The 24102-nt window shown below is 39.0% G+C and overlaps 1 protein-coding gene across 4 annotated transcripts in view; it reads left to right on the top strand.

Annotated features, from left to right (window-relative positions):
* The first annotated feature begins 4965 nt into the window (after positions 1 to 4965).
* VPS41 (VPS41 subunit of HOPS complex) overlaps positions 4966 to 24102 on the top strand; it is a 259609-nt gene continuing 240472 nt past the window's right edge. The window contains exons 1-3 of one of the 4 annotated variants that reach the window (XM_058179682.1): positions 14433 to 15534; positions 16155 to 16193; positions 17403 to 17455. In XM_058179682.1, the coding sequence (XP_058035665.1) occupies positions 17429 to 17455 (27 nt within the window). In that variant the 5' untranslated portion in view covers positions 14433 to 15534; positions 16155 to 16193; positions 17403 to 17428. Of the gene's footprint in view, positions 5046 to 8545; positions 8567 to 14432; positions 15535 to 16154; positions 16194 to 17402; positions 17456 to 24102 lie in introns of those variants that run through there. The other 3 variants (XM_058179680.1, XM_058179683.1, XM_058179681.1) reach the window with 3 other exon arrangements.

A 24102-nucleotide genomic window follows, 5' to 3' on the forward strand; every position in this document is an offset into this window, starting at 1 on the left:
CTTAGCTTATTTATCTTTACCCAAAATTTTATCTCCTTTTGATAGTTTCTTTAACTTTCCAAAAGTTAAAGGATAGAGGGATTTGAGATGTTCCATTAAAGTCAGTACAATATTCTTTTTAACTCTTTTTAAAAAAAATTATTTTATTTCTTGAATAGTCCATTAAAACTTCCAGGGATCTCAAAACCAATGCTTAATTAAAAGATTTCTTTTCTTTTCTTATTTAATTAGGGCTCTTGACTTCCATTCCAAGCCCTGTCCAAATTCATTCACTTTCCAGAATGTGTATTCTTTAAATTGATTCCTTCCACTTTCACTTCCCATACAATTTAGCTGCCAATCTTAGGTTTTTTCCCTGAAGCTTGTGCCAAATTTAAAATGAAGTTTCTCTGTGAGATAATGACTCACCCGACTTCAACAATCTGTTGCCTTGGTGTTTAATCCTCCTGCCCAAACTTGTAGTCGCCCCGGCTTTGTAGCAGCTGGTGATGGCAGCTGCATTCCTCCCCGCTGGGTCGGGGGAAAGATATCCGGAGCTGTGGGGAGTTTGCAATCTCCCTGTTCACTCCCCCATTCACTCCCCCATTCTTCGCTGCCCCTTCGAGGCAGATATGGTCCAATCTTGAGAATGGATGGACCCCATATTGGGAGGGATTTCCAGAGACACCGAGGTTTGCAACCATCTCGCCCATGATGCTGGCCACGCCTCCTCGTCTTGGTGTCTTTTGAGTTCTGTGCGGAGTTCATGGGGGCAGATCTTTGTAGTAAGGATAGGTCAGGCTGTGATTGAAGCTTTCTGTGGTTGGGGTTGTTTTGGCAATTGAATTTATAGTATAAATGAAGTTTCGTTTGCTTTTCTCATTTTTGCAAGTGACTCTACAGAGTCTTGAGGCCACTGAGCCATCACTGTTCTTGCATTCTGGCCCATCTCTGGAGACTTTGGTGATTTTGTCAGGAGAGATGGTTGGTGTATTATAGCTTTTAATGTGTCTTAAGTATCTTCTTAAAATACATAATGTTCCAAGTAGCACAGTTTTTAGCAGTTCCGCTGGTGTTATTGCAGAAAGCTGCAATTATTATTATTATTGTTGTTGTTGTTGTTGTTGTTGTTGTTGTTGTTGTTATTATTATTATTATTATTATTATTATTATTATTATTATTATTATTATTATTGAAAACATATCTGTTTATCCAAGCGGGACTGGCTTGATTTTAAATTTTCAAATTTCTGGATTTTTATAATTTTAGATTGGGTATTTTAGTATAGGTCAATTTGACGGTTTTAATTTTCGGCCATCTTTGAATATATATTTTAATTGTTATTTTAATTCTGTATATTATTGTTTTAATCTGGCTGTACACCGCCCTGAGTCCTTCGGGAGAAGGGCGGTATAAAAATCTAAATAATAAATAAATAATAAATAAAATTATTATTATTATTATTATCATCAGCATCAGTATCAGCATCAGCATCAGCATCAGCATCAGCATTAGCTGATGTTGCAAGTCTTAGTTCATTCTGCGCCTTAGCTGGCATTGTTATTGATGTTAAATAGATTATGGTCCGAACAGATTCATATTTTATTCAGTAAAAGATTGATTTAGCCTTTTGGCAGATACGTAAGGGGAAATACTTAGCTTTCCATCTAACTTTCCACCAGACTTGAAATCTTGGATTTAGAAAACTTAGAACTCCACCGCCTTCAACAGGACCTTGTTTAACTCATAGAATTCTCTATTGCAATGTCCTTCCTGTTAAAGACTACTTCAGCTTCAATCACAACAATACAAGAGCAAACAATAGATGTAAACTTAATGTTAACTACTTCAATCTTGATTGCAGAAAATATGACTTCTGTAACAGAGTTGTTAATGCTTGGAACACACTACCTGACTCTGTGGTCTCTTCTCAAAATCCCCAAAGCTTTAACCAAAAACTGTCTACTATTGATCTCACCCCATTCCTAAGAGGTCCGTAAGGGGCGTGCATAAGAGCACAAACGTGCCTACCGTTCCTGTCCTATTGTTTTCATTATATCCAATTAATATAGTTATTGCATGCTTATGCTTATATATATATGCTTATATATTATATAGTTACTTTCATGCTTATGCTTATATATACTGTTGTGACAAAATAAATAAATAAATAAATAAATAAATAAATAAATAAATTAATTAATTAAAGTGGTGTTGGGATAGAGAAATGTTTGATGTAGATTGGTCAAGGTATACTTCCAGAATGAAAACTGTTTCATGTAGAATACTAGTGTAAACAAAGTAAAGACTATCATTAGCATTTTATTTATTTATTTAGCTTATGGCATATCATAGATGAACTAGAAATATAAATTAACATTTTGACTACATTAGTAGAACTCAATAACATATAAATGTCAAGAAGATCTATGTTCAAATATCAGTGTCTAGGCGATCTAACTACTGAAGTATAGCATTGTTTAAATTTTAAAAATCAGATATTGGAGTGGTATATCCCCTTCAACTTACAGTCATGATGTGAACTACAGTTTGACAAGAGACCCCACAGTCACTCTGAGGGGAGGATACTGTGTCCCATTTATACACAGAGTCCTGGCAAACACTGTGTGAGGTGCAAATCCTATTCAGGATTGTTCACTGCTGACATGGTAGTTCAAAGCCTGGCACCTTTTTTTGTGGGGACATCATTATGGAAACATACAGATAAGTAAGACAAACAGTTTTTATTTTACAAAGTTGCAGATATTATTTGTGCTAATATTTTCTATGACCTATATGTGCTTACTGATACTGTAAGGATAAATTTACAGTATATTCACAGTGCATATATTGGAAAGACATAATAGGAACTGTAAAAATTGCATGATACAATTCTTTTTCAGGTTATATTAGAATATATCCTGTATCTCATGGGAAAAACAATATAGGAAGTTGTCAAAGAGAAAGTTGTCTGATCACTAAGAGCTGATACCAATTTCATGGCACATACTCAGAAGACAGTGAGTGGGTACAACAGTATTCTTCAAATACCAGAAAGCATATCACTTCAGGAAAGGGTAAAGGTAGTTTTCACTTGGCCAAGAATACAGCATCCCCGAATAAGGGATTTAAATTGAAGAAGGCAGATTCTGGCTGTACTTTAAAAAAATTCTAGAAGAAATATCCAGGTCCAGTTCCAAGCTGGAAGAAAGGCACTGGAGACAAAATGGAGGCTGGAGTCTGATTGGAAAGAGGATCTATTTATTAATGAAGCAGAACCACCAAGCACATGTGATTCTGGGTAGCTGACCACATGGAGTTGAGAGTGAGGGGTTTTGTACCTTCTCTTGGGCTTTGAACTTGAGTTTCCTGTTCCTGTGCAAAAACATGTATTCTATTGGCTGTTGTAGGGGTTGTCTGAACTAAGTTTGGTTGAAGCCTGGAGGGTGATGCAATGTCCCCAGGAGTGCAATGTGGTGAGCTCTGCTGCTAGATGGTAGAGAGTTAATCCTATTATGTCCTGAGGAGTCATGTCTTAATCCCATCATCCTGGAGCTAGAAGTTTTTTGTTTTGTAGATAGGCTGGCTCAATCTTTCTCAATGAGCACAAAATATCTGCTGGGGGCTATTAAGAAAGACTTGGGGGCTGCTTTCTGTCTCCAAGAGCATGTTTCTCTTTGTTTCCTTTAGGGAAATATAATATTCTGCCTTTTTAATATTTCTCAAAATATTTCATTCTTCTAAGAGAGGGATGGGTGCTAACCAGTGGTGGGATTCAAGTAATTTAACAGCTGGTTCTCTGCCCTGATGATTTCTTCCAACAACCAGTTTGCCAAACTGCTCAGAAAGTTAACAACCAGTTCTCCCGAAGTAGTGCGAACTGGCTGAATCCCACCACTGGTGCTAACTTTCTACAACAGTAAGAGAAGTTCCACAAAGATAGTAGTTCCCAAGAAAAGCAAAGGTCTCCCTTTTACTGAATGTAAATTTGTTGGAAGCTGAAAATATCCTTTAAGATCAATGGACTAGATTAGGTTATTAGTACAAAATATTTCCTACTGATCAGTTGAACTTGTTGTTATACATATAGAACAACTTTTCTTCCTATCAACAGGATTAGAATGAATGGATCATTCAATCTTTATTGCAGAATTAAAGAGCAAGCGGCACTAATCCTTTCTGTTATGATTCCCTGAGAAACATTAACAAAAGAAGAGATCAAAGCCTGTATTGAATCCTCTTCCTTTCCCCACATTGTAAACATACTTTAAGAATTCACCCCAATCCTCTTGGTGGATCAAAATACAATTGCACAGAAAGGTTCAATTCAAATAGTAAATAATAGCAGTGAGAAAAACAAGATTCAAGTTGGATTGTCATCCCAGAAACTAGCCAGGCATTTTTTGGTTTAGTATGTAATGCAAATACCACCAAATCAAATTGATTCATTGATGATTGAATGTATAATTGGTTAATTACAGTTTGGTCCTTATTAACAAAACAGTATAGAAAGTAAATTTTTTAAAGGGGGGCCAAATGCTATTGTGTGAAATCTAAATCACTTCTTCCTTCCTGCTGTTCCTATATTGCAATTGCAATTCCCAGATTAACATGTTGATTTAGACATTTGGGAATTTTCAGTTCAATACATTGGAAAGCTCCAGGATTGGAAACGCAATTCTAAGCGTTTAGCAGGCAAGGAGCAAGAAAAGCGATTGGTATACATTGAGCACTTCGCCGCTCTTTCTGGTGAATCTACTGTTTTGTTTCATTTCTTTCGACATAAAAATATAGTATTAAGCGCTTTGTTTTTTAAAATACATGTGTGCTGTCATTGTAGTTAGGTTCTGACTTATACTTTATGCTTAATATTTATTATTTTCATAACCCTAAACGCGCAAAAGAAAACTCAAAAAACACATCTTCACGTGGGAATTTCTTGGGGAAACTGGAGATAGAAAAACGGAGAAAAGGAACTACATTACCCAGCATGCCAAATGACACTTACTTCCGGCATTCTCACATGATTGTCTCACGTATCGTTATGGCGGAAACTGCGGAAAAGGTAAAATATATATACAGCAAGCTAGTTATTATAAACTGGAGAATCCTGAAGAGTTTCGAAAAATATAAAACTGAAACTTTGGAGCTGTGCGCTTTTGTACGTTCCTGACGTTGGTAAAATAAAGTAGAAATCCAGCGGGATCGCTGAGTGAACAAACGATAAAGGAATGGGTAGAGGAAACTGCTATTATTCTATACATCAGAAAGACCCTAATAATGGAGAAAAGATAAAAACGGAGAACTTTAAGATAAAATATTCGTTTGTTTATATGATAGGGAAGAGTTTAAAGAAAGTATTAAGTGAAAATCATGCGCGTTTTCATTTCGGATTGCAGAATACCGCAGTAATACAATAATTAACTTGCTCTATGAATGTGATTCCTTGTTATAGATTGAGCTATAAAAATATTAAGGTTTTTGGACAACCGTTTCCTCAACTTTAGCGGACTGCTTTTATGAACTTTAGTTGCGACGATCTCAAATTATGGGCTATGCAGTCTTCAGATTTAATCTCCAAAGGCTTTTGAAAGGAATTTAAATATAGTGCCTATCTGCAACATCTTAAAGCAAGGACATGCACTTCTAGGAAAATATACAGTTGCTTTAAGAAGTTTAGGTAGATTTGGTGTTCACATCCCCATGTGTTTAAAGCACCTTTTGGAATATTGCATAACCCTACTAAACAGAAAATATCCAGGTTTAGTTTTTGCATTAAACCAAATCTTGTTTAACCATTTGTTGAATTGGGTTATAAGTAACAGGTCAAGATGATGTGCCAACCTATAAACTATAGTTTAAAACTACAGTGCCTGGTTTTGCACATCATACTTAATTATGTTAAGTAAAGAATGGTCATAATTTTAATAAAATGTTCATAAATTTGCAATGGCTCAATGAAGTTTATAAACCGACAGTTAACGTACTCTCTTTTACTTTATGAGAAGAAGCAAGAATGTTTCAGAGCTCATTTATTTGACTGCTGAACTGGATTTTATATTTGTTTCATTTGCTTTGTAGAGACAATAAATTCTAAAACAGAAACCTAAACAGAATCAAAAAATCCAAAAAGGCAAAAAAGTGCCCTCCAAATTTAAAAAACAAATAAAATATAAAAATATCCTAAGCATGAAATCTATTGAACATAGAGAAATCAATGAACATTATTATGGTTATAACATTTTAGCACCTGTTTAAACCTTCTACATTTTTGCTTAATTTTATTTTGGTAGTACAGTACTTTGGAAATTAAAATGGTTGTAAGATTAATTGAGATAAATCTTGTTTACATCTTTTAGTTTTTACTATAAAAACCCAGCTTGAATTTTATGATATCTACTAATTATATTAAGTATTTCTAAATATGTGGAAATAAACATGTTGAAACTTTTAAAAAGAATTTATTTCAATGTTAATTGATTGATTAAAATTCCATTAAATTAGTTTATAAGGCAAAATTAATAATAAAATAAATATTGTTCCTTGTGTTTAGAGAGGCATTCCAATATTAGTTCCATATAAAGACTTTCAGGTGAAACAATATTTAGGAAATTTATTTGGGAAAAACTAGAGCACCAAGGATTTCATTAGCTAAAATTCAATTTCCACTTGATGATTGTAATCTCAATTTAGTTAATGAAATTCTTTTTGGTTTTAATTTAATGTAATTAATTTACTGGATTTGCAAAAATAATATTGACTTTATATTTTATCAGTCATAAGTGTGTGGAATTAAAATTAGTAGAATATTATTTTCTATGGACCTTGTTGGTAAGTTATTATGTATTCCTGTGATGGCAAGTATTTGGCTTGACATAAAGTAGAAAAAAAGAAAACTTTTACTTAAATGGTATTCCTGTAGAGTGTGCGCGGTTAGTGGTCATTAGGCTTTGTTGGGGCAAGACTGGATTGAAACTGAGAGATTAGATTTTGATAATGACATTTTTTACTAATTCTTTGACGAAAATCTACAATTGTAGGTGGAAAAACCTGTTTTTTTAAAAAAAGAAAACATTGACAGGAGCCAGCTGTTGTATAATAATTACTTTAAGAACTTTTCTCAGCTTGAAACTGAATTTGGACATCGTTCATAAGCAGTTTATCACAAGCATACTTTGACAGCCCATCATGGGTCAGGTGTCTTGGCTGCTTCAGCCAATTTCAAATTCTTAGCTCATATTAATAACTTTAGGTAATTGATTTATTTTGATTCTGTATTTTACTGGTGCTTATTTGGAATAGACTTACACTTTATAAACATTGTATCTTTCAGATTATCCACAGATATTTTTTATTAAAAAATAACAGAATTTTGAAAATAAGCTTACAGTAATATAAATACTTCAAGGTAGTCCATAATGCATGAACATTTACAGATGAAAATATTTCCATCTTGCTGGAATTTCTTTCTAATCACTAGTTCCTTACATTATCCATACATTTACAGAATTCAAGCCTTTTACAGTCATTAACATGGCCTGATATGTTGATGTACAATTGTGGGTTTCATATTTACCCCAAATCAATAAATAAATGAAACTCACACTGAAGTATTATGGGCTCAATTATGGGCTTAATCCCTTCATAACTTTCAGATAGATTACTGCTACATCAAGTAGAAATGAAACCATGCAGAAGTTTGTACCTAATGCCAAACACTTGTAGGATATGTACAATAATACTGGAGAAAGCAAGCACCATTTCTGAGACGTCTAACAGAACTTGGGGATGTGTGTGTCTTGGTGTTTTACTCATTCTATCAAGTCATAACAAAACAATTAATCAATGACCAATGTTGTTTCTACCCTATTAGCAGACCTGAATCCAGAGAGAGTGTTTTAACAGTTACATTCTAGAGGTGATTTGAAGTAAAATAATTTAAATTGCATGAGAATTGGAAAACCTTCCAAGACTTCAAAGGGACCACGGTTTAATACTATACTTGGGCCTAAATAAGTGACTGAAGCCTGCTTTTGGATTTTCAACTTCTTAGATAGTTTAGAAGTTCAGTACAGTTCTGAGGCTTTTTATTGCTCCCCCCTCCCCCAGTAAGTAATTTAAGAGAATCCAATAGTGGTAGTAGTCTGTGTAAAACTTTTACTAAAATGAGGCAGGACACCAAGTTACTTGGATCAAGAAAAGATTCAGATTCACTGGATAGCTAGTGATTCGCCCCTCACATCCTGCAAAGTTAGTGTATAAATCATGATGTTTATAAAGAATCTATGAAACATCTTTTAGTATATACTGTAATTGTAATTCCTTCACCATCTTGTCCCTGATAAATTGAGCTTTAAATTTATTCATCTTATTGTCAAAAGGTTACCTCATAAGGTTTTTAAAGCATTCTCTTCTCATGAAGTCTTTATTTCTATTGTGTGCTGCTGTTAAAATGCTTAAATTCATTGTCAGCATATTAGATGTAACCTTTTATTGCTATTGATAACTGTAAATAAGTTAAGTGAATCTTCATTTTGCTGACCTCTTGCAGGAAGTGTGGTATCAGCAGATTTTGTTACTGGACAGGTGAGAGATTTTCAAGAGTAGACTCAATTTCCTTTGTGTGTTTGATTGCCACAGTAAGATATATTACTTTCTGTGAGAGATATTTTAAAAGTAAAACTTTTGTTGATGATTTGAGCAATGTAAGACCAAGAATAATGTTGGTTTTAATCTTACTTGCTTTCTGAATATCTTTTGAGTAACTTTAAATTCCTTAAACTTTGAAAGACATCCTGTAGAATCTACATTCTACTGTAAAGAAAAAAGACTTCCCTATGTAAAATAAAAGCAAAACATTTTAAAGAGATTTTTATAATGAATGGCAGAAATAGAGCCAATTTTATAATGAATGGGATACATTTTTGTTTAAAATTTGGTTGATTTTTTGAGATTATAGTTCAAAATGCATTTCTTTATCAACACTGGCTTCTTTGATACTTGTTTTTAGCTTGTATATCTAAATTGTGATTCTAGATCGAACCCTGCATGGGTAGAACACTAAAGTATAAATAGAGGAGGGGTTACTTATCGTATTACTTATTCAAATTATCCCTTTCTGTTGACCAGCATAAAATATTCAAAGCTGCCAAATGTAGAAAGTATGATTCTACTCCCTGGAAAGTCTGTTTTTCTTTGACTGCAGTGTTTGCTTGATGTTTGTGCCAGGGAGAAATGCTACCAGTTCTCTCCGGTTTGGGTGAACCAATAGCGATAAAAACTACCAGGCAAACTGGTAGAAAAAAAAAGCACACAAATTATGCGCCAAAAGAAGACTTGGGAGGATAAGTAGAATAGCGAAGGGGGGGAATCAGCTGTGGCACGCAGTTTAGCTTCGCTAGAAAGCAGAAAATCCTGCTTTCTAGCAAAGCTAAATGATCATGGCACAAGTGATCATCAAATCGTAGTTGGTGGACCACAGCCATCTGTTGTGGTCTGCCAGCAACCTGCAGACCTGGCAGCGGAGTCGGACAGTGAGGAGGCTGGGGAGGATTATGGGCCAGTCCTGGAGTCAGGGGAAGGCCCGGATGAGGCTCTGCTTCAGAGACAGAGATGGGGCCAGGGCCATCTGAAAGTGGTGTGTGGACTCCGGAGCCTCCAGAGGCAGACAGCAGAGAGGCAGAGGAATAGGAGGAGCCTGTTCCTAGTGCACGCATGAGAAGAGTTGCCAGAAGGCAAGAGCAGCTGAAGCAAAAAGAATGACTCAGGGGTAAGGCCAGAGGATGATTGGCCACTTCCATAAGGCTTAAAAGAGCAGCAATGAGCCATTGGGTTCAAGCATTGTTCATTCCAGTGCTGTTTAGAAAGAATTTTGTTTTGGACTAAGCTGAGAATGAATTAATTCTCAGCTTTTTTAATAAAATAAGTTTGTTCATGGCTGAATTGTGTTTGGTAATCACTACTTGGGCCTTGGTCACAACACTACCAGTTCAACCGAACCGGTAACTAACTACTGGTTTGCCTGAACCGGTAGCTTTTTAAATGTGCAATGTGTGTTTAATGTGCACTGCACATGCACATGCAGTGCATGTTCGGTGCACAAGCACGCACGTAGCGCCTGTTTGGCACACAGTGCACATGCATGGCCAGCAAATTGGTAGCAAACTGGTTCACATTTCACCCCTAGTTTGTGCTAATTGATTGTCTGGAAGACATTTGTCAAGATGCTGTGAATAGAAAAGATGTGAATAGAAGACATTTTGATAGAAAAAGCAATCCTCTCAGTTCGACTTTTATTTTGAAATTATACTTTGATATGTGAATCAAAGTGGTAGGATTAAATATTTCAAGATCTTAGTGTTAATATATCATATAGTACCAATATCTGTAGTGATTTAATGAATATCTGAGGATTAAAAGTCAGAGGAGCAAGAGTTTCCTTTGCAAAACTTGGATAATTGCCCAATGTTTCTGTGTATGCTATCTGAATTAGGTAAATAAGCAGCAATGTTGTAATTTTTTGATGCTGCTCTATATATTCTAGGTAATATATACACTCTGCACAATTATTAGGCAAGTTGTATTTTGGAGGATTCATTTCATTATTGAACAACTACGGTGTTTTTGGTCAATCCAAAATGTTAATGAAATTCAAACCTGAACATTTAAGAAAGTAAAAGTGAGGTTTTGGCTTTCTTAGGAGAATATCTATGTGTGCACAATTATTGGGCAACTATTAGTCTGCAGAATTATTATGCAACTAAATGAAAAATTTGAAAATTTGCCCATCTCACTCGTTTATTTGCATCTGTTAAAGTGAGAATAATAAACAACTCAAAATGTACAAATAAACATTTCAGACATTTCAGACAAAAAAAATCAGCGATCAATATTAGTCATCCTTCTTTTCAGTAACTGTCATAAACCTTCCATTCATGGAGTCTGTCGGTTTCTTGATCTGTTGACAACCAACTTTCTGTGCAACAGCAACCACAATCTCCCAGACACTGTTCAGAGAGGTGTGCTATTTTCCTTCACTGTAAATCTCTTATTTAAAAAGGGTTCACAAGTTCTCAATAGGGTTTAGGTCAGGTGAGGAAGGGAGTCTTTATTCTTTCATCTTCAAGGCCTTTACTGGCTAGCCACACAGGAGTATTTGATGCATGCAATGGAGCATTGTCCTGATTAAAAATCATAAATCTTGTTGAAAGAGGCAGACTTTTTCCTGTACCAGTGCTTGAATAAAGTGTCTTCTGGCACTTTAAAGTGTCTTTCGGCAGTAGATTCCGGGAGTTGATTTTGAGTCCATTTTCAACCCAAAAATGTCCAACTAGCTCATCTTTAATAATACCAGCCCATACTGGTACCCCACCTCCACCTTGCTGGCATCTGAGTTGAAGTGGAGCTCTGTGCCCAATACTGATCCAGCCATGGGCCCATCCATCTGGTCCGTCAAGATTCACTCTCATCTCAGCAGTCCATAAAAACCTTTGAAAAAAAATCTGTCTTCAGATATTTCTTGGCCCAGTCTTGCCGTTTCAAATTATGTGTCTTGTTCAGTGGTGGTTGGGTTTCAGACTTCCTTACCTTGGCCATGTCTCTGAGCCTGAACACCTTGTACTTCTGGGCTCTCTAGATAGGTTGTAGTTCTGGAATATGCCAGCACTGGAGGATACTGGATTCCTGGTAGCTTCACGTTTGATTCTTCTCAAATCTTTGGCAGTTAATGTGCGTCTTTTTTTCTCCAAAGAAAAAAGACTCCCTTGAGAATCCAAAGAGTGGGTATTGCTCCGCCTTCTTCCTTTGGAGACTGAATCTGTTGAGCTTTCTGCCACGCCTCTCCTGGTTGCCTCCCAGTTTGATTCAGTCTTGTATCCAGGAGAGACGCAATTTCTTTTTATTGAGCTATTAGAGAAGTAGTTTAGCTAATTGTATACTTTGGATTCTCAGGGTAGAGAGACAAGTGTCAGAGAGATTTAAACAAACTAATTTCACTGTGCAAGGACCAGAGTAGATCAGCCTGCTGGTCAGAAAAGGTGAGAGGAGTGGAGAACTGGAGCTTTGGAAGTAGCGCTTCTGGGGTGCCCGGAGGAAAGGAAGGTTGGTCTCCTCTGTTATTAAGCAATAATCAGCTGTAGGGAAAGCAGCAGGGAGCCGGGAGCAGCTCGAATTGTAAAGAGCACTGCGGGAGCATGGAGGCTTGGAATTTAGAATGCAAAGTTCTTGATTGTGAGAGGCTTGCGAAGGAAACTCTTGGGTAAGAACATCTGATGAATCAGTTTAACTGATAACTGTTGCAACCTAGTTATCAGGCTACCTGGTTTGACTGGTGCTGCTACAAGGCAGAGGAAGTGAGTGCTGGTGCCGGCAGCCACCATAAGTAAATAGCTGGAATGAAAAGTACTTCAGACCAGTGCCATTTCCAGCTTCTTCAGAAAAAGGCTAAAGTTTGGTGTGCCCAAGGTTCTTTATACGCTGCCCCATACCAGGGGACAAGACAAAGTGGAACCTCATAGGGACCAATACCTGTTGGACATTCAAGCCATCCAGCCAATCCCGGCGGACCAACAAGGACAGGGTTTCTATTCCTTACTATTTGTGGTTCCCAAGATCTTGGTGGTGGTGGTGGTGGTGGTGCAGAGCAATTCTCAACCTGAAAACATTAAACGAGTACCTCATTTACAAGAGGTTCAAGATGGAATCTCTCCAGTCCATCCTGCAGAGCATTCGAGAGAATGACTTCTTAACATCCATAGACCTGACAGAGGCATACCTTCATGTCCCCATAATATTATCGGTTCCTCAGGTTCTATTATGCGGGGCACCATTACCAATACAGAGCCTTGCCATTTGGCCTGATCTCAGCACCCAGGGTGTTCACCAAGATCCTGGCAGCACTCTCGGCCCACATCAGGGCATTTCTGATATGAGTCCAATGTTATCTGGACGATATACTAATTCAGTCCTCCTACGATCAGGCATCAGTGACAAGTGACAACCCAGATTCTGCAGGATCATGGGTTTTTCGTCAATTATGGGAAGAGTCATCTGATTCCTACCAACCGTTTGCCTCATCTGGGGGTGATCATAGACACCTCACTATGCAAGGTCTACCTGTCACAGAAGTGACAGGTAAGCATAAGGTAAATCAGATTAGGGCAGACCGCAAAGTACCACTAGCCATTCTCTCAAAGCTCCTAGGCAAGATGGTATTGTGCATTGTGATAGTTCCTTGGGCTCGTCTACACACAAGATCCTTACAGTGGTTTCTCCTACCCTACCAAAAGTCCGGAGAAAGCAACTCAAACACCCAAGGTTTGAGTTACCAACAAGGTTGTTCAGTCCTTCCATTGTGGATATTCCGGGCCATGGACAAGGGCTGTGATTTCAAGGAGGCCGACTGCCTGATCATCACAACATATGCCAGCCTTTTCAGCTGGGGAGCCTACTGTCAGGAACAGATGGCACAGGGACAGTGGTTGCAGGAGGACGGGGCAAACAATATCAACTGTCTAGAACTCAGGGCAATTCACCTGTCCCTGAGAGAGTTTCAGGGCAGATAGAGGGCCATCACATTCTCATCGTGACAGACAATGTAGCCACAAAGGCCCACATCAACCATCAGGGGGACACGCATTCCAGAGTTCTCATGCAAGAAGCAGAACAGTTGGGCTTCTGGGTGAGAAGCACCTTTTCTCCATCAGAGCGGAGCACATATCAGGAACAGTGAATGTACAGGCAGACTAATTCAGCAGAACTACAGTCGATCACGCAGAGTGCCAGCTGCACCCAAGATTATTCAAGGAAATAACAGAACAGTTCGGGACCCCGGTCCTAGACCTATTTGCCACACCATCAAATAGCTAACTGCTGAGATTTTACTCCAGGTTCGTAACACCGGGTGCGGAGGGAACCAACGAGCTCTGAACCCTGTGGCCAAAGGGACTTCTATACACCTTTCCCCCCTCTTCCAGTGATCCCGAGAGTAATCAGGAAGGTGTTGGAGGATAAGGGGAAAGTATTAATTGTAGCTCTCCACTGGCCCAGGAGGCCATGGTTCGCAGACCTGGTCAGCCTGGCAGTAAATAGACCATGGAGGATACCACAAGAAATGTTATTCCTCAGCCAGGGGGCTCTGGTGCATCCGGAACCACAATGGCAAAATCTGACCATTTGGCATTTGAGCAGAAAGCCCTGACACAGAGCAAATTATCTTTCAGAGTCATCATGACAATCCAGACTTCCAGGAGGCCTTCAACAAATAGGATTTACGACTTGACTTGGAAGACCTTTTGTAGCTGGTGCCTCAAGGGCAACATAGATCTCATCTCAGTAATGGTGGATCAAATCCTGGAATTCCTTCAGGATGGACTGGACAAAGGGTTGTCTTCAAGCACCATACATAGGCAGGTAGCAGCTCTAGCATCGGTATTATTATGCGGGAACCTATGGTGCGCAGCTTCATTAAGGGGGCAACCAATTTAAAACCATCAGTGGTGCACAGATATCCATCTAAGGTTCTACAGGCAATCACCTTGAACCCCTTCAAACTATTACAAGAGACTACCTGCGATACCTAACATGCAAGGTAGTATTCCTTGTGGCGATTACTTCGGCCAGATGGATATCGGAACTGACAGCCTTGTCCGTAAGGGGGGGATCTGTGTATATTCCATACAGACAGGGTAGTACTGCGATTGGACCCTACATTTTTACCCTATGTGCTTCCATAGGGCACAGGAAATTGTATTGCCAGGGCATAGGAAATTATATTGCCAGATTTCTGTCCGAGCCCCAAACATGAACTAGAAAGGAAGTGACATAACTTGGATGTCAGGAGGGCACTTCACATTTACATTAAAAGGGCAGCTTCTCTGAGAAAAACAGAGTCACTGTTTGTCTCATGCCAACCTTCCACAAGGTAGTAAGGTTGTGGCAACAACATAACCTTATTCGCACATGCATCACCAAGGCGTATGAAATACAGGCTCTGCCAAGGCCCAGAAAAAGGACTGCATATTCTACCAGAAGCGCAGCCACAATAGCTGCCTGGGCGACACAAGCCTCTGTAGAGGAGATATGCAGTGCAGCAACCTGGTCCTCACCATCCACATTCATCAGACACTATAAGATGGACGCATTCCCCTCAGCTGAGGTGGCTTTTGGCAGAAGGGTCTTCCAGAAGATACAGACAAACAGGGGGACTTGGGACCAGAACGAGACCCACCTTTAGGACATGCTGGCTTTGTTATGTCCCATTATTTGGATTCTCAAGGCAGTACATCAGAGAAAGAGCGTTGGTCTTACCTGATATGCTTCTTCTCAATGTATTGCTGGAGAATCCAGTCCTATCCTAGTAACAGTTGGGTCCCAAGTACAGAAGCGGACAGCAAAGTTAGAGAAAGGTCAAATTGTCTGCTACATCTTCATCAAACTGGGAGGCAACGAGGAGAGGCATGGCAGAAAGCTCAACAGATTCAGTCTCCAAAGGAAGAAGGCGGAGCAATACCCACTCTTTGGATTCTCCGGCAGTACATTGAGAAGAAGCGTATCAGGTAAGACCAATGCTCTTTCTCAATACAATTCTTGTGACCCTTGTTGACTATTTGCAACAAAACGTTTGATGTTTTTGTGATCACGCCCCAATAGCTTAGCAATTTCAAGAGTGCTGCATCCCTCTGAAAGACTTTTTACAATTTTTAACTTTTTAGTGTCAGTTAAATCTCTTTTTTCCTCATATTTTGTCTGAGGAAAGAAGCTGCTGAATAATTATGCACATCTTGATATAGGTGTTGATCTCCTTAGACCACATCCTCCCTCATTACACAAAACATATGATATGCTTATATCCACTAAGCATTCAAGTTTCTACAGCTTGCATAAAAATAATGATATGATCAAAATACACAATGCCTAATAATTGTGTACACAGTGTAAGGATGCAGAAAACACTGTCCTTTGGCTAGAATATCATTGCAATTTTACAGATCTAAGATAGGTATTTATGTCTCTTTCCCATTCCTGCTCCTCAAAGAAAAGACATACTTTGAGACAGAAGTCTGATATTTATTGAGGAATGAATTCCATTAAATAGTGTGAAGTTTTGGATTGTACTGTTAATTTATTAACTTTTTCCACATTATAATTTCTTTCTTCTCTTATATATGGTTTTCAGGAGTCTGTGACTGATGAAGAAACAACAGATGAGTCTGAGGTAAGATTATTATGAAGGGTCTTTTCTTTTACACATTGCAAAATACTTTTGCACATTGCAGTTTCATTTAATGTAGAGTCTTTGTTAATAAGTAAGTATATATGCCTTTATTTTTCCCCATTCCTGATTTTTCTGCTTCATTATAGATATGGAAGCTTTTTATTTACAGAGGATTGATTATAGTTTCATAGCAAGAGTTGGCAAGGGACTACTTAAGCTTCTGTTAAAAATGGGATCTGTCCTGTTATTGAAGATGCAACACAAGTGATAATAAATATGGATAAAGTTTTTCTGCTAAAAGAATATATCTTAACTAATCATGAGAGGAATTGAACCTATAAGCGGTTGTTTTTGTTTTGCATGTATAAAATGAGATTGATAGAAAAAAATAGGTATTTATTATAATGCTATAATTTGTTTCATTTGTTTTATCAAATTGGGCTTTGAACCATATGATTGTCCACAATGCACACATTGTCTTATTATTTTTTTAAAAAGGGAATGAAAATTGTTTCTGAAATGACTTTGGGATCTTTATAAGCACATATTTGTACAAGGGACTATTTACAAAATTGCAATTCACTGTCACATGGTACTAGTAAAAATTGGTGAAACTTGAATTATATGAATGTGTGTTTTATGGTGTTATATAAGAAGACGATAGTGGATCAGCTCTAGTTTCCAACTTCTTTTTGTAGGCAAGCTTATTTTTAAAAAAGGTAGTCTGGCCCTTAATAAAAAGGATGATCTGGAACTTTCGGTTAGATTGCAGGCCTGATTACAAATGGAGAATATTTGACTGGGGGGACACTGGCAAATTAAATTTCAAATATCAGCCATAGGTCCCCACATTCAGCACCTTTGTAACTTCAAACTGTCAGTGAATCAATGGTTGTAACTTGAAGCTATTTGTAACTGCCAAAAACTTATTTGCTGTTTTGATTTGGGGTTCTTGTCAAGCTAAAGGGACATGATCCAGTCCCTTTAGGGACATGATTTCCTTTTCCCCCCTATAAATTCTTAAAGTTTACTTCATTAAAATCCTTTTTGGTTTTCAATTCTCAGGCGTGCTAGTTAACCAATGCTACCAAGACAAATATATACAAAAATTGTAAAACAAATAGGATAGCAATATTACTTAGACTTATATACCACTTCACAGTGTTTTAAGTGGTTTACAGTGTCAGTATATTGTTCCCAACAATCTAGGTCCTCATTTTATCCACCTTGGAAGGATGGAAGGCTGCATCAACCTTGAGCCGGTGATTCTCGAACTGCTGGCAATCTGTAGAAGTAGCCCGCAGTACTGCGTTCTAACCACTGCACCATAATGATTGGAATTGATAAGAATATTTTATTTTACAAATAGATCTTGGCTATACATAACAAATTATATATGCTGTCTTTTTTCAGAAGTATACAGTATGTAGTTTTTTATCTGTGAGATTCCTGTTTTTTACATAGGTAAACATATACACATTCCTGAACAAGCCCCACTACTGTCATCAGGGATATTTCAAGTAATATTGTATAGGAATACAATAGTAAAAGAGTAGTAGAATTACTTTTAAAGCCCTGTCTATTTCTAGAGCATAGTAAAATCTTTTGGTACAAATGTATAATTACTATATATAAAAATAATGTAAAAGTGCAAGATCAGTATGTATGACACAAATGCATATCACTGCTGCATGTTAATACTTGTTGTAAGTTAACACTTTTAGATCTTAATTTTGTGTGTCAAGCAAATCTTTTTATAGAGGCAGTTTTCTATCAACCCAATTGTAATAAATCCTCTTCTTAAATGGTTGCAGTGTTCCTGCTTTTCAATTTACTTTCGTAACCCTATATGTGATTTGAAGCGCTATAAGACTCTTGTTTTAATTTAGCCCAAAGACTAAATTCATTCCTCCTTGAAATTATGAGCAAAAAATATTAACTTGAAATGAAGAGAGGGTCAAACTATTCTCTAAAGAAGCTGAATGCAGAACAAGAAGCAATGGATGGAAACTAATCAAAGAGAGATCAACCTAGAACTAAGGACAACCTAGAACCTAGAACTGCCTGACAGTTAGAACAATTAATCAGTGGAATAATTTGCCTCCAGAGGTTGTGAGTGCCCCAATACTGGAGGTTTTTAAGAAGACATTGGACAACCATTTGTCTGAAATTCTATAGAGTCTCCTGCTTGAGCAGGGATTGGACTAGAAGACCTTAAGTTCCCTTCCAATTTTATTATTCTGTTAAGTATATTCTCTGCAATCTTGAACTACTGTCTTTTCTTTAATTTCATTTTGTATAATTTTTGAAATTGCATATAGATTATACATACATTTCTTTTTTTCTTTCTATGCAGAAAATCAATTCGACCTCTTTTTATGTCTCAACTGCGCTTTACAAAAATCTACATTTATGTTCTGATCATAAATTTGAGAGACATAAAAATATACTGGTAATAAATGATGAGTATTGTAAATGATTGATTGATTGATTGAAATTATTTGCTGCCCATTTCTTAATGCCTCTAGGTGGCTTACAGCAGTAAAAATCCTAACAAATAAATATATTTAGAAGAATAAAAAAAGAAATCTCAATCAAGATAAAAAACAATTAAAGGATGGGGTGAGAAAAAACAGAATGCCCCGGGGAAGTGGCATTGACTCTTAATTCAACAGCCACCTCTAGAATAGAATAGAATAGAATTTTTATTGGCCAAGTGTGATTGGACACACAAGGAATTTGTCTTGGTGCATATGCTCTCAGTGTACATAAAAGAAAAGATACGTTCATCAAGGTACAAAGTTTACAACACAATTGATGATCAATATATCAATATAAATCATAAGGATTGCCAGCAACAAGTTATAGTCATACAGTCATAAGTGGAAAGAGATTGGTGATGGGAACTATGAAACGATTAATAGTAGTGCAGATTCAATAAATCAGTTTGCCTTCGGGAAAAAACTGTTCTTGTGTCTAGTTGTTCTGGTGTGCAGTGCTCTATAGCATCGTTTTGAGGGTAGGAGTTGAAACAGTTTATGTCCAGGATGCGAGGGATCTGCAAATATTTTCACGGCCCTCTTCTTGATTCGTGCAGTATACAGGTCCTCAGGCAGGTTGGTAGCAATTATTTTTTCTGCAGTTCTAATTATCTAATGTTCTCATATTGTGATCCCCAGCCATCTAGCTGAGCCAGGTCTTCAGAAGGGTAGGAACCAATCTCACCTCAGGGGATAAGTTGCTTAAAAGGGCAGGAGGAGCCATGGAAGAGAAAGTTCTTCCCCTAGCCAGTGCTAGCCAGTTATATTCATTTTGTTTTGTAAGAGCATATCATTGCCAGCCACAATAGGATTTGTGAACCCTTTTGAACATAGAAATTCAGATGATATATTTTTTGTTCAGTATGGGCCTCATCAGCTGCTACTGTATAAACAGTACTCATTACTTTCTGCCTCAAACACAACATGGAGGTGTGTTTGCTGGTCTCATTTTACGAGTTAATTTCTGAGACTTGGATTATAGAACATAGCTTTTAAATGTGTAGAAGAATATAACGAGAACATAGTAATTATTCACCATTTTGAATCTGTGGATAGTTTAAATAATATATTGAGGCTTAATACATCAATTTAAAAAACCTATTCATGGTGGTGTAAAACAAAATTTTAATATACGTTATATTACTGACTGATTTCTAGAAACCAAATTATTTATTCTTTGATTTTGGGTGTTCAAAGGTAAATATTAGATAGATAATTTAATGAGCTATTAATATTAACTAGAAATGTCAATTTGAAGATTATGGAATTTGTGCAGTACATATTGCACAAATGTAATGCAGTTTGAAGTCCTGCTGTATCAACAAAGTGTGCAGCTTGAGTGTCTTCAAAGTATTAGTCTGGTGGAATAAACTTTTTTTCCTTCACTTCAGTTTCTAGATAAAGGCAACATTGTTTATATTAGTTTCTAAAGACAGGATTTTTTAGTATTCTCACTGGTTTGTATACATTATCATATAAATAAATAAATAAATAAATAAATAAATAAATAAATAAATAAATAAATAAATAAATAAATAAATAAATAAATAAATAAATAAATAAATAAATAAAAAATTATAAATAAAGCCCCCATCTCCGATCTTATACAGGAGGGGTGTGTGGACCTGATTGGCATTTCGGAGACCTGGTTGGGCACGGAAGGGGGGGGGTTCCCCTAATAGAGATGTGCCCACCGGGTTTCCGTGGGTTCCATCAGGCCAGGGCCCAGGGTAGGGATGGGGGAGTGGCGGTTATTATCAACGAGAGTCTTGAGCCGAGGGAGATCACTGTGCCACAGATAACCGGATGTGAGTCCCTCCTTGTGAAGTGGGGCCGTGGGGTTCAGGTGGGTTTACTGATCATGTACCTAGCTCCTTGCTGCATGACAGAAACCCTGCCTGAGCTGTTGGAGGTGGTCGCCGGGACGGCAGTAGAGACCCCCAGGCTTATGGTCATGGGGGATTTCAATCTGCCGTTGGTGGGGATAGCATCCACATCAGCTCGGGAGTTCATGGCTTCCATGACGGCCTTGAACCTGACCCAGTTAGTGAACGACCCCACTCACATCGGGGGAAACACTCTGGATTTGATTTTTATCTCTGGACAGTAGTTGAATGATCTGGAATTAGGGGAGTTAGTTATCAGACCCCTGTCATGGTCAGATCATTCGCTCCTTCAGCTGGACTTTCGAACCGCCGACCCCCGCCGCAGGGAGACGGAACCGACTCGCTGGTTCCGTCCCAGGCACCTGATGGACCCTGGAAGGTTCCAGACGGAGCTTGGGCTATTCCCTGAGGATTTAGCCTACGACTCGGCTGGAGCTCTGGTCGCCGCCTGGGATCGGGCGGCGGCTAGTGCTCTAGATCGAGTCGTGCCTTTGCGGCCTCTGACCTGGTGCCGATCTCGTTTAGCCCCTTGGTACTCTGAGGGGCTGAGGGAGATGAAGTGCCGGAAAAGACTCCTAGAGAGTATCTGGAGGGCCAGCCGCTCCGAATCTGACCGGACACTAGTTAGGTCTCAAATTCGGATCTATCTAGTGGTGATGAGGCTGGCAAAACAGGAGTATTTTTCCAACCTCATTACATCAGCAGATAACCGCCCAACCGCCCTGTTTAGGGTGACCCGCTCGCTCCCATCAGGGAGCGGTAGAGGATCCCTTAAAGGGTTGAGCTGAGGAATTTGGACAATATCTGTTTGATAAAATCGCTCAGATTCAGGAAGGGTTGGACACAGATTGGGTAGATCCGGATGGGGTAGGGGAGGCAGGTCTTGATGTTATTATTTGGGATGAGTTTGATCCTGTGGCTCCTGAGGACATGGACAGGTTAATGGGGGGATTGAATGCGACCACATGTTTATTGGACCTGTGTCCCTCCTGGTTGGTACTGGCCACTCAGGAGGTGACACGAGGCTGGCTCCAGAAAATTGTGAACGCTTCTTTGATGGAGGGTGTTTTCCCTGCCGCCTTGAAAGAGGCGGTGGTGAGGCCCCTCCTCAAGAAGCCTTCCCTGGACCCAGCTATTTTAGCAAATTATCGTCCGGTCTCCAACCTTCGCTTTGTGGCAAAGGTTGTTGAGAGTGTGGTTGCACGACAGTTGCCCCAGTACCTGGATGAAACTGTCTATCTTGATCCATTCCAGTCCGGTTTCCGGCCTGGTCACAGCACGGAAACAGCCTTGGTTGCGCTGGTTGATGATCTCTTGAGGGGTTTTAAATCAGGGGTTTTAAATTTGTATTTAAAGTTTTAGGCCATTAATTGAATTAATTTTCTATTCTTTTTTGCTGTTTTATATGTATTATATGTTACGCCCCTTTCTGGATCGGGACAGAGGTTGTTCCTCTGTCCTGGTCCTATTAGATCTCTCAGCGGCTTTTGATACCATTGATCATGGTATCCTGTTGCGCCGACTCGGGGGACTTGGAGTGGGGGGCACTGTTCATTGGTGGTTCTCCTCCTACCTCTCCGACCGGTCGCAGTCGGTGTTGATGGGGAGACAGAGATCGACCCCAAGATGCCTCTTATGTGGGGTGCCGCAAGGGTCGGTTCTCTCGCCTCTTCTGTTCAACATCTATATGAAGCCGCTGGGTGAGATCATCCGTGGTCTTGGGGTGAGTTGTCATCTATATGCTGATGATACTCAGCTCTATATTTCCACCCCTAACCACCCCAACGAGGCTGTTGAAGTGATGTCCCAGTGCCTGGAGGCCGTACGGATCTGGATGGGGAGGAACAGACTCAGACTCAATCCCACCAAGACCGAGTGGCTGTGGATGCTGGCGGCCCGGTACAGTCAGCTAATTCCATCACTGACCATTGGGGGCGAGCTATTGGCCCCCACGGAAAGGGCTCGCAATCTGGGCGTTCTCCTGGATGTACGGCTGTCTTTAGAAGATCATATGACGGCCGTCGCCAGGGCAGCTTTTCATCAGGTTCGCCTGATACACCAGTTACGCCCCTTTCTGGATCGGGCTTCCTTATGCAAGGTCGCTCATGCCCTTGTTACATCCCGCCTGGACTACTGTAATGGTCTCTACATGGGGCTCCCCTTGAAGTGTACCCGGAGACTCCAACTGGTCCAGAATGCGGCTGCGCGGGTGATAGAGGGACCACCTTGTGGCTCCCGTTTAACACCCCTCCTGCGTAGTCTGCACTGGCTCCCGGTGGTCTTCCGGGTTCACTTCAAGGTACTTGTTATCACCTTTAAAGCACTCCATGGCTTAGGGCCGGGATATTTACGGGACCGCCTACTGCCACCATTAGCCTCTCACTGACCAGTGCGCTCTCACAGAGAGGGCCTCCTCCGGATACCGTCAGCTAAACAATGTCGGCTGGCGACCTCCAGGGGGAGGGCCTTCTCTGTGGGGGCTCCTAGCCTCTGGAACGAGCTCCCTCTGGGGCTTTGTCAACTCCCCGACCTCAGGTCCTTCCGCCGCGAGCTGAAGACGTTGCTGTTTCGAAGAGCAGGACTAGCGTGAATGTAGTTTTAAATTGGGGTTTTAAATCAGGGGTTTTAAACGGGGTTTTAAATTTGTATTTAAAAGTTTTAGGCCATTAATTGAATTAATTTTCTATTCTTTTTTGCTGTTTTATATGTATTATATGTTTTCTGTTGTTTTTATTGGCTATGAACCGCCCTGAGTCCTTCGGGAGATGGGCGGTATACAAATATAATAATAATTAATAATAATTAATAATAATAATAATAATAATAATAATAATAATAATAATAATAATAACAATCATCATCATCATCATCATCATCATCATCATCATCATCATCATCTGCCTGCATCTAAGTATCAGGTTGAGATCAGGTGTCTTCTGAAGAAATCCTAGCCTGGGCCAAAACAATGAAAGAAAATCAAGAGGAACATCAATGCATAGAAAGCAATGAAGTTTTATGTCTCTGTTTCTCATCCTTGGAAACGTTCAGATGTGTGGCTTTCATCTCCCAGAATTCCTGTAGCTGTGTAGTTCTGGGAGTTGAAGTCCACATATTTTTTTTTTAATAAAAAGTTTTATTTTAACATTCATATCCAATAACATATTTAATGTACCATCATATACAATTAATCGGACCTGCCCGGTCACCACCCTCTTCCTACTCTCTTCCCTTCTCTACCTTCTTCTACTTTCCACGACCATCCTCCCCTTCTCTTATCTACCTCCTCTCCTCCTTCCTCCCTACTCCTTTCTTCTCCCTCTTCTATCCCTCTTCCTTCCTTTCCTCTTCCTCCTCTTCTCTTTCCTACCTCCTTCTCTCTTCTACTTCCTTCCTTCCCATCATTCTGAAATGATAGCCAGGCAGCTCCGATCTTACATTGATTATACATCTTCAATCATCTCTGTACATTAACCATCAATCCAT

Source organism: Ahaetulla prasina, chromosome 4 (genome assembly GCF_028640845.1).
Source record: "Ahaetulla prasina isolate Xishuangbanna chromosome 4, ASM2864084v1, whole genome shotgun sequence".
NCBI classification, from domain to species: Eukaryota; Metazoa; Chordata; class Lepidosauria; order Squamata; family Colubridae; genus Ahaetulla; species Ahaetulla prasina.